Raw genomic sequence first — 11670 nt, 5'->3', positions numbered from 1 at the left:
TATGTAGTTTGGAAACTTATTTGAATTTTTCATGCTGCTGTTTATTTATTTTTATTTTTTCCTCAAAATGTCCTAGTAGGAGAGGGCTGATTATTTATTGCTGCATTTTTTTTATTTTTTTTATTTTTTTACTGTGTTTATTTACTTTAGTCACTGGATTTCAGAACACATATGTATTTATAATTTTTCTTTTTTTTTAAAATTATGAACTTGGACTTAATTGATGTATAAAATCTGTATCTATATCTGTAACTTTATTTAAATTAACAATAATTAACTCTATTGTAACACAGACGTCACAATACATTTAATGAATAGTATATTTATTTATTTTTTTATTAATTATGACGCGTATCTTATGACGTCATTTTCCGGGGCCACGGGGGGCTGACCTCAGGTGTGCGGTGATTTTTTTTTTTTTTTTTTTTTTTTTCTGGTTTTACTGCTGAAGGTAAACAAATGGACCCGACGGCTGTTTGTTTGCGTGAAAACATGAAAAATGTGGCTGAGCCGCGCGGATTGAAGCGACTAAAATGCCCAAACAGAAGAGGAGATTTAACGTACGGTTCCCCCCCGTAAGTAGAAACTTTATTGCGACGAGTTAAAGCGGTTTAAAAGTCAGATTAGACGAGCTAACGGTGTTAGCCCGGTTAGCATGGAGCGGAGCCCCATTCACGGACTGTAGGAACTTTCGAGTATTAGCGCTCTGTCAAATTACTGGGGGGAAAATACTGCAATAAATCTGAATATTGATGTATTGTAACATATTTGAATTGTGTTTTATATATTTAATGAACTCTGGTGTTAATTTTACCGCAAAATAATTATGTCGTTGTTTAAAAAGCTTAGAAATCTATTTATATTCAGTTTGTTCCGTGGAAATAATCTTATTTATTGTTATTGTTTCCAGAGTCGCATCAAAAAAATCATGCAGAAGGACACAGAGGTGGGGAGGATTGCCATGGCAGTTCCTGTGATCATATGTATCCTTCGTCGGGTTATATCTACCTGTTGGATGTGGACCTGATTTTCACTATTTTGTTGCTAGTCCTCAAACTCAGCATCATCAGTAAAGCATGCTGGGAGTTGGAGTCGTTTGAGTGACCCTGCTCCAAATTCAGAATTGATATAGTTTCCGTTTACGAATTATACTGTAATTGCTACAAAATTATTTATCTTGGATTATTAATTTCTTGAGTTTTAAAAAATACATTTAGTACATTTTAAATCAGCACCAAAAAGACACCTGTTCCTGTTATTCAGTATAGCACACCAAAATAAACCCCACCGGGTGATTTAATCCTTTCCCTGCTTTGATCATGGAGATACTGTGTGAGCTGTGAAATCCTAAACTTCAGAAATCAGCCCGAGCGTTGGAGATGTTTCTGAAGTCTCTGTTGACCAAAACCTGTCTGATAACTCAGTCCAATCTCAGCACCATCTTATCTGTGGCTCACATGTAAGTAAGTCTGCTTGACCTTCATAGACTGTGATGGTGAATGAAATGAGGCTGCATGGTTAAAAAAATAATAATAATCAGGACTAATCCAAGCAACTATAAAACTAAAAACTGCAGTTTCTCTCATGTCCACTAGAGGCCGGCTCCAACAACAAGTCGGTCATTGACCTCAATATTTAATTCTTGTCTTTTTTTTTTAGCTTGATCAGTGTATAGGAGTTTTACTGTGTTGACAGAAATGCTATTTCACAACCTCACCACTAGATGGCACACACTCCTGCACACTGGACCTTTAAGTCTGCCTTCAAATACATATTAATGGCCTCATCACTTCGGATGTGTTATCGTGTAGGAAGCAGTGCATCGAGTCAGAGAAGCTCTTCCACTTCCTCAAGGACCTGGTGGAGGAAGCCACATCTACGGCAACCCAGAAGGACAACAGAGGCATGAGTATATGGCCTTTATACAGGTATGTGGGTGAACTACATAGTGCAGTGGCCCCGTCTTCTTCTTCTTCTTCTTTCTAACATTATTTATGTTTTTGTTTTATCTTTCAAGGAGCAAATGTCATGAAATTCCTGTTAAAAAAACGACTGAAGCTGCAGAAATGGTGCCACGAGGGAGTCTCGACTCGTTTGACAACAACTCAAGCTCCAGCGTACGTATGACTAAAAACACCCCCATTTGTCTTCTGACTTATAAAGTAGACACAAAAAAAAAAAGGCTCCAAGAACCTGTGAGAGCTTAGGTGCTACATCGATCAGCCATAACATTATAACTTTTATTCCTAACATTGATCCAAAACAGTGAGTTGTTCCTGTAGCATTTGAATGTGTGTGTCAGGCTGCTAAAATCAAGGAGTGTCTTTGCTATGGGGGGGGGGGGGGGGGGGGGGGGCTACATTTCTGAGTAACATCCACATGAATGAAAGTCTAGTCCAAATGTTTCCCAGCAGAACACTGAATTGTCACAAAAAGATGATTTGATGTTATTTACGTCTCCTGCCGGTGGTCATAATGTTGTGGCTGAACCAAATTCGTGTCCATATGTGCGGTAACGTCGATGCTGAGCTGTTTGCTGTAGAGAAAGAAAAAAAATCAAGGTGAATGAAGACAATAGTAATAATTATACTGCTGTAAAGAAAAATAATAATTAAGCTAAATGTCGCCCCCAAGAGGCTGCAACGATAACTCCACCGTAAAAAACAATAATTTTGTATTAAAAATTAAAACAACTTCTGTTTAGCATTAGCACCTCAACATAGGTTAAAACAAATCATAGTTTATACTTACTTAGAGAGGAGTCTTTGGTGTCTTACGAGTTAAATAATTTGTCCTTTTTAAGAGGAAAGTCTTACATTCTTGTTGGTCGTTGCTGAGTGACTCACTTCCTCTCCCTCCTCCAGGAGTCGGAGCTCTACATCTGCTTCTGACTGTTCTCAGCCACCAGAAACTGCTGCAAAGCTACAGCTGCACGTCCTTTCATCGTTTCTGTTCACGCGTTTCTTTAAGCTTTGAAAAGTTACTTACGTTATGTGCTACGTTGGATCTTTACGAGCTATATTATTATTTTGTTAGGGGATAAACGAAGGGGTTCTTCTTCTGTTATTAAGCCCTTTAACTTTGTTTGATGGGTTTCAAGATGCTCTGTAGAAAAAAAAGAATGAGCTGTTTGTGGTTTTTGTTTATGTGTAAAGCTGAGAATTAAGAATTTTTAGATACTTTGCATCAGATAGTTTTCCGTTAATTTATTTATTTTCTGGTTAAACTGAACACGTGACCTGCAGCGAATCTTTAAAACCAAACTAAGTGCTTGTTTTACTGAACAGTTGCCTTCACGGCTCCTGTTTTTTAAAGCACTTGTAAATTAATGTTTTAAAGACAAGGAAACATTTGCAAATGAACATAAATAACATGTAAATAACTTTATTTACTGTGTCTGACGGATGCGTTGTGAAGATCAATAAAAACAAATAAGGAGCATATGGAGATTGGTTTATTCCAAGAAACTAATCTTTTTTTTTTCTTTTCTTTTCTTTTCTTTTTTACACGGTGAAAATGAGGAATAAATAGATGGACTCTGTTCTGAAAGCATTTTACTGGCAATGTACATTTTGAAGCCAAATACAGCAAAATGTCTCTAGCCGCTGCGCTCGCGACACGAACTGAAACCGCTACTGGTTGGTTCCCGCCGAAAGGTCGGAGGTGACGTACGGACGCTGGTCGGGTGACGTAGATGCTCGGCTGCAGGTGACAGGAGCTCGCAGGTAAAGCTCAGATCCAGTAGTCGTTCCTCCATCTGGCAGTTTGAAATGAAACATGCAATCGTGGCTGAAAAGCATCTTCACTACAGTTACACCCCAAACAAATAAAATAAGTAAAAAAAAAAACATTCTTTTTTTTATTATTTCCCTCAAAGCAACAATATTTCTTTAAAATAAAAAGAAAACCGACATTATTATTATTATCATTATTATTACTACTATTATGGAGTAATTACACACTTATAGAAGTGGAGGCCAATTTGCTTTAGTGGTTCAACAGATTCCTTTTTGATTTATTTAATCCGTTTTCCATCCAGAGTCCTAAAGGCACAGTCCGTTTACGCTCCTTTGAACAACTGAGCCAAATACTGACGAGGTGGAGGTGGGGGTGGGGGGTGGAGGTTTGGGTCTAGATTTAAATACGTTCAGAAATTAAAACATGTACACACACACAGGTGACAGACTGGCCTCGTCTATATTTTTTGTCTTTACAAAGGGACGTTTTGTGCCAAAAGATCGAAGGACAGAAATGCAATAAAAAAAAAAAAAAAAAAAAAAAAAGGTTCCAAACAGAGGAGGAGGGAGGAAGGACCGTACGACAGGACACCGTCTTCAGCAGAGCCGCGCTCCGTAACCAAAAGTCTGTTTAATAGCCTCAAAGTAGTATCTCTTCCACCCCTCTTTCGTCTGCTCCTCCTGGTGGTCGGGGACGCCTCGGCACTCCACCTTCAGCTCCGTCTCAGTGTTACGGTCCAGGAAAGTCATTGTGATGGTCGCGTAATGCTCTGCGGACCAGAAAGACACAATCACATAATGATCCCCAGCAGGTGATGCTTGAGACGGACCCACACTGAGGTTCAGACCGGATGCACATCACATTTTCATGTTCCACGTGCAAATAAACAGTAGTTGTCTCGCTGTTTAATAACAATCAGTCGTTAGCACAGACTGTATGAAGATGGAGTGAAGCCAAAGCAAGTAGAGCTCCCCCTGGTGGCTGGCTGCAGTATAGGTCATAAGCTCCTCCTCCTCCATGTTAGTGGGCGGGGCTTTGGCCAAACTAAAAAAGTAAGATATTTTTTTTTTTCTAAAGATGGTTTCTTTCATTTTAGTTAGTTAATATAATGTTGATGCATGAGCTTTTTTTTGATAAGTTTTTGCTTTAGGTAGTTCGCAAAATATTTGGTTGATTAGATTGGACTCAATTCTTATATATATTTGTTTTTTGGGGGTTTTTGAATTTCTTTAAATGCACATTAACATAAATCCAACACATTTTAGTGAGACACAATATATGATGTATATTTTATATTTATTTATTATGTTTATGGCAGTTGGATACCCACCCTACTGTTGCACATATTTGAAATAAAAAGAAATGAATATTTGAATCTGTATATTATTTGAATAGCTTAATTTTGAATGCAAAAATGATAATAATGATATATTCAGACATAACACTATAAACACATAAAGTAGGTGGGGGTCCCTACGTAATCTCTCCATCAGTTTGTGGGTCCTTTGCCTGAAAAACATTGAAGATCCCTGGTTTAATCAATCTAATGTTGTTTCAGAACCACAAACCCAGCTGTTTTTTTTGGTTTTTTTTCACGTCACAATATGAGGACACATCTTGGAACAGAAATGCTCTGAAGTTTCTCTCACTTACTTAAATTAGGTTAATATTTATTTACCCCCGAGTCAGACGTTAGCTATTTTAGAGACGACTAAGATTATAACTGGGACCATGAAGCGTCCAAACGTCCCCTCATAAGGCAAAAAAAAGACACTAATTATTATTAACTCCACATGGCTACTTTACATACCTACCCATACCACATGCAAATATGTTTGAAAAGGCTTCATTTGATACTTCTTAATTTGTTATTTAACAGCTGAAATGACAGAAGATTTTAAAAGGCTTTATCACTTAATGCTGCTTTTGTCTTTTCAGGTGTTCATGTCTAAAATAGAGGCAAGCAGACAGGATGTAAGTTGAGTAGGTCCATTAATGTGACCAAAGACCGAACACTGAAAGACTGAGCCCAGACAGATGTTTTCCTAATGCGTCACATCTGCACATAAAACCGTCCACTTACATTCAGATCCATGTTAATACCAGGTCTGATTAATGTGACTCAATGATACTTAATAAGTTTCTTATTCATGATCAAGAGTTACAGGTGATTCATTTGTTCATTTAGATAAGTACAACACACATTTAATCAAATTATCATTGTCTAATCTCGTTATGTAAATGTCGTGCTCTATATAAAAATGACTGAACTTACCACAGGGCCAGTTGTTATACCTCCACTTCATTACTATTTTCTCATCAGGAACCTGTTGGAGAGACAATTCTTTGCTTATTTTTTTCCATCATTACGACTTCTACGACTAAAATGCCAAATGTCAAAATGTGGTGAATAGAAACATGGAAATATTCCTCACCAGCTCCGTGAATTCACCGAAAACATTTCCATCTAGCAGACGGAACTTTCCGCCCTTCTCTCCGTCGACGGTGGCCGAACCGTGTGTGAACGCCTGAACCATCTGCACATCGACGAGACGAGACGAGACGCCCACAGTCAGTCAGACACTTCGCTCTACCACCGCGCACCCGTTAACCCCGTCCCCTTCGGCTGCTACGCTCGTAAATAAATAAATAAACTCACCTCCTGGTTGAGAAAGACTCTGTAGAGATCGGCCGGCGAGGTGAGGAACGTTTCTCTGATGCTGAACTTACAGGTGGGAATCTTGACGCCGGTGTTGACGGGAGCAGCTGTGCTGCCGGAGGAGGAAATCTGTCCCGAACGAGGGAAAGAGATCGGATGAGCACAGAAAAATGGCTGGAGGGGTTACGGTTAATAATTCAGGGGGAGATATTTTACCTGAGTTTTATCCGTTTTGGTTTTGGACTGGGATGTGGTCTGCATCTTGGCCACACCGTTGGCTGTGGGCAGGATCATCCCTTGAGTGAATTCTGTTAGTTAAAAATAAAACATATCAGTGAAAACTGAACATTTTCTTCATCCACAATAAATTATACAGCAATTAAGTTATATTCTAAAGTCATATTCTTGTATATTTTGTATATTCTTTCAGATTTTATACTATCTTTTATTGTTTTTTGTATCTGTGACGAGGTCATTTCAGATACGTGGGATAAACTAACGCTGTTTTATATCTCATTTAAACACCAGACTGGTTTTACTGACCCGTTTTTAGGAATCCGACGTAGCTGCCGAGAGCTTCGCGGACTTTCTCCGCCCCTTTTGTTTTCATCAGCTTGAGCAGCGGCGTGTCGGGCTCATCTTTATTCAGCGATACAGAAATCTGGACACAGGCCACAGGACGGACGTGATTACAACATAACTACACCTCCCAGTCAGTCACAGCCACCAAGCGTCTCTGGTCAAACTTACATCGAGGTCCTCCATGTCGTTTTCATCAGACAGGTTGGGAACCTCAATCGCTCCTTTATATTTGACTCCCGTGTTTGACTTTCCTGGTAAAACAAAGAGAGTAAGTACGTCAGCAGAGATTCGAAGCCTATTTATAGCATTTATGATATTAAATATGCAAAGATACCACTCGTTACTGGTTATTTTCCATTATAAAACACAGATGTAAGGTTCAAAGCTATAATATAGTTTAAGATTAACGAGATTAACAGATGTTTATCTCACCGGTCCAAGTAGCTTTCAGGTTCCACTCGTAGAAGAAAATAAGTTTTCCCTTGCGGTTATTAATAGAGGCCTCTCCTTCCACTTTGCTGACCTCTGTCACCTCACACGTCCCCTCCTCATTCTCCACGCTCAACCCGAGGAGCAGGGATTTTAATTTATCCGATGACCAGTTTGTTGCATCTCGCTCGGTCCTGAAACATGATGAGACACACAAAAAAAAAAACATACCGTCATCAGGACATAATGTATTTCCTGTTTTCTCTAGACAATCATTCTAACAACTTACAATTTTGCTGCAAGATTAAACTTCTGGCAAAAATATATATACTCTACTCTTCAGCTTTTAGATTTCACATCCCAAACCTGCGACAATTATTAAATTACTACCGTAACAGTCTAAATTAAAACATCAAACGTGATAAAACTCATTAACAGAGATCCTGAGGCTGTAGAGATGCTCGTCATAAATACTTTTATAAACAGATCCTTTGAGCGGCAGTCGCAGTTTCACGCTTACTACAACTGAAACCGCTCTCCACTGAACATTATTAGACCGTCATGGTGCGTTTAGTCTGATTGTTGCTTCGAAGAGAGAGCTGCAAACGGATTCCTGCAGTTTTTCTGCACACATCGCATAGATTTTCCTAGAGGGAGGAAACAACCTTTGCACCTCAACATGAAGGATGTGGGCTCTCACACTTAACATGCATGTAACGTTAATTGGTGCTTGAGAGTGTGAATGCAGGAGATGCACCAGACAAGCGCAGCCAGACTCAATTCTTCTCAGAACACGAGTCCGAGCTCTAAATCTATCAATATCTTGACATGGCTGTGTTTGCCTAAGGAAGCCACACGTTACTTCCGCGAAGGAGTCCGATCTCTGATTGACGTTACCATGGTGATTAACGTGGTTACCACTGATTTAACTGCATGGACAGCAAAAACTGTGACCATTAGATGGTATAAACTACTATCAGCCCATCAGCCACGTTGATTCATTCATAATACATACAGCCTTATTTAGTCACGTTGTGAGTGGGGCTACCTCACGTGTTCCATCCGGCCGTAGAAACAGTGACAAAAAGCTAAAACCTACGTAATCTAGTATGTTTTTTACGAGGAAACGTGTATGTTTAGTTTAATAGTTTAATAGCACTAGTCGTGGTGTTGTTTGACAAACAGCAACACATGCACCTGGAGCTTCACTGGCTAGCTACAAGCTAACCGAGAGGCTAGCCAACTATTTGAACCGTTACATTTCAGTCTGAATCAACATGTGACACAACGCGTGTGTGAAAGTGCAAACAAAACAGTCACATCATCCAACATACACAGGCAAACAAGATCAAAATGAAAAAAAAATGCAGTTTTTGACGCTATTACGAGCAGAATGTGTGGTGTTAGCATTAGTCGGTGGCTAGGTAGCTCGTTAGCATCAGTGTCCTTTCATCATATCTCACCAGTGCCAGTTGTTGACATTAGTGGCGTCGGCTCGCTCCTCCACAATCCAACGGGGGTCTCCTTCTCCCCACTTGGCCATTTGATTACAGCTTGATGAAACGGTGAGTGACTGAGTGACTGAGTGACTGAGTGTGTGTGTGTGTGTGTCTGTGTGTGTGTCTGCCGGTGGCTATCTAATGCACGCCGCTGCTTCTAGAAAACTCTGTAGCTGTAGCGCGGTGCTCCTGAGATTATACGCCGGGTCTAGAAAATGCTGGAAACGGAACGAAGAAAAAAAAAAAAGGGTTCCTCCACCGGAAGTGATGCTCTGAAGAATGGTTCCGCGTCAGGAAGGAAGATTGAAATAACTTTGAGAAACACACATAGGCCAATATAAGTTGTGTTTTTACATTGTGTTTTATATATATATATATATTATTTCTCCGCTAAAACCACCAAATTGATTATGGAAACATTTTTAGAAATTACAACTTAATCGTGTGTGTTTATGGTGCAACACATCATTGTCAGCTATGCCAGCAGCATAACCTTTTGATCTTTATAAATTTATTTTAACCTCCTGAAACCCAAGCTTTTGTTTGCTAAGCATTTTTAATTTCTCCGAGGATTTGGGATTAGTAGGACCAAAGACCTATAAAAAACTAAGCGTAATCTTTGAACAGGAAGTCGTTTTTGAAAACAAAACAAACAAACAAAAAAATGTGAGTATTTTATGTTATATTATATTGAAGTGACCAAAAGCAGAACTGCAAACAATGAAATCCTGATGTCCTCAAACAAGTACTTAAGCTGACTAACGAGCTAATTAGTGACGTTGTAGCTCGTTACTATTGACAGAACTTATTAAATTTAAGTGTCAAACTAGAATAGTTAATAAACACTAAAATCAACAAGTGTCAACCATAAAATTTCATGAGGTTTTGTTCCTCATCCACTTTTGTCTCATGATGATCAGCTGTAGAATGAATCCACTGAAATGTCCGCTACCACATTAGTGTATTGACTCTTTGCTACTGCTAGATACCAGATAAACCTGTCCACTTATGAGGACAACAGGTTTAAAAGAAGGAGAACAAGCTTCCTTAAACCTAAAACTTAAAGGCATCATATGTGGACGCAGGGTCTCAGGAGGTTGAGATTTTTGTCTCCTTCGGATTCTTAATTGTAGTGATTGTAGCCTAGATAATGTCTAATAAAGGTTTTAAATAAATTAACACATGCTCATTAGTGTTAATTTTGGAACTTTAATAAGATTTAACCAGGAAATGCTGACATATACAATCAGCCACAACAATAAAACCACTGTTCGGGGGAGTAAATAACACTGACGATCTTGTGACAATAATGTTATGGTTGATCAATGTAGCACCCAAACTCTCACAGGTTCATGGAGCCTTGTTTTTTTTTTGTTTTTTTTTTTTTTTTAAATGTTTTACTTTACATGTCACAAGACAAATGGGAGTGTTTTTAGTCATATATACGATGGAGCTGGAGTTGTTGTCAAATGAGTCAAGACTCCCTCACGGCACCATTTCTGCAGCTTCAGTTGTTTGTTTTTTTTGTTTGTTTTTTTAACAGGAATTTCATGACATTTGCTTCTTGAAAGATAAAACAAAAATATAAATAATGAAAGAAGAAGAAGTCGGGCCCCAGCACTGTGTAATTTAACCACACACCTGTATAAAGGCCAGCCTGACACACACAACAACAACACACAGGAACAATTAAAACGAAAACATGAAGAAACAGATCAAGGTGTTGACCTGGCCTCCAAATTCATTAGATCCCAAACTGATCAAGTATCTGTCGGATGCACAATTTGGTTCCAATGTTTTAACTTAACAAGTTAAGAGTCTTGGAGGCATTTTGTTTGTTGGACCCTTATAGAGAAGATAGATATATATTAATTGTCAATGTACAAGTACAGTGAAATGTAAATGGAGCAAACCCATTAGGGTCCAAAAACAAGGTTTGTTGCCATGTATTCATGAAGGAGATCGGTCTGTGGTAGAAACCTGTACTTTAGTCTGATTGTCTGCGCATACCATGCTGGATGATGTTGACGTTGATGGGGAGATGAGTGTTGGGCTTCAGTCTCCTGAAGTCTAAGGTCATCTCCATCATCTTCGCAATTTTGAGTATCAAGTTGTTGTCTCAGCCCCCAGGTACACCCATCTACCGTCTGGAGAAGTCTGGCCAGAAGTGGTCTTCATGGAAGAGTTACAGCCAAAAATCTATCCCTCTGACATGGAAACAAGGTCAAGAGACTCGAAACGCAATGCACGAAAACATAGGAACATTAAAAAATGTGAAATATTTGACCAGAGCAGAAGGCAGTTTGTTCGCCGAAAGTCTGGAGTCTGTTGTTGAGAGTGCCATTGCGGTTTGTTGTGGTTTGTTGGGGGAATAGTACCAGCAAAAAAGACATCAGTAGGATAAACACATTGACCCGAAAGGCTGGACATGTGATTGGTAGGGAGCTGGAGATGTTTGTCTCAGTGAGAGACAGGAGGACACTGGATAAACTGCTCTCCATTATGGACAATCCATCCCATCCACTACACCAAACACTAGAGGGACAGAGGAGCTCATTCTCCAGCAGAATGATTCAGCTCCACTCCCATAGTGAACTCTACAGAACTTATTTCATTCTTCACTCTATCCAGCTGTATAACAGCTCATCTTTTTGTTTGTAACAATTAAGCTAACTTCACCAAGTAATTTCCCCTGTGGACCACTAAAGTTTAAGTCTGCAGGCAACAGTGAAGCATGGTGGAGGCTTCTTGCATGATTCTGCA

General features: G+C 39.2%; 2 protein-coding genes across 3 annotated transcripts; one reads left to right on the top strand and one right to left on the bottom strand.

The window, feature by feature from the left end:
• The first annotated feature begins 422 nt into the window (after positions 1–422).
• LOC125024091 (dr1-associated corepressor) lies at positions 423–4283 on the top strand. 2 transcript variants are annotated; one of them, XM_047611766.1, is made up of 6 exons: positions 423–575; positions 911–983; positions 1366–1459; positions 1812–1928; positions 2018–2117; positions 2865–4283. In XM_047611766.1, the coding sequence occupies exons 1-6, from the start codon at positions 534–536 to the stop codon at positions 2889–2891; spliced, it is 453 nt and encodes a 150-aa protein (XP_047467722.1). In that variant the 5' UTR covers positions 423–533; the 3' UTR covers positions 2892–4283. The 2 variants fall into 2 exon arrangements, with proteins under 2 accessions (XP_047467722.1, XP_047467723.1); XM_047611767.1 differs by having other exon boundaries at positions 443–560.
• On the bottom strand, positions 3538–9087 carry LOC125024090 (activator of 90 kDa heat shock protein ATPase homolog 1-like). Its single transcript, XM_047611765.1, has 9 exons — positions 8872–9087; positions 7412–7602; positions 7148–7230; positions 6941–7058; positions 6614–6705; positions 6398–6526; positions 6174–6275; positions 6014–6065; positions 3538–4507 (listed from the first exon to the last, which is right to left on the bottom strand). Exons 1-9 carry the CDS (start codon positions 8949–8951, stop codon positions 4335–4337), a joined length of 1020 nt encoding a protein of 339 aa, XP_047467721.1. The 5' UTR covers positions 8952–9087; the 3' UTR covers positions 3538–4334.
• Positions 9088–11670: the final 2583 nt, after the last annotated feature.

The sequence above is a fragment of the Mugil cephalus genome, chromosome 17 (assembly GCF_022458985.1).
Source record: "Mugil cephalus isolate CIBA_MC_2020 chromosome 17, CIBA_Mcephalus_1.1, whole genome shotgun sequence".
NCBI classification, from domain to species: Eukaryota; Metazoa; Chordata; class Actinopteri; order Mugiliformes; family Mugilidae; genus Mugil; species Mugil cephalus.
This window is presented reverse-complemented; position numbering and strand designations above follow the sequence as displayed.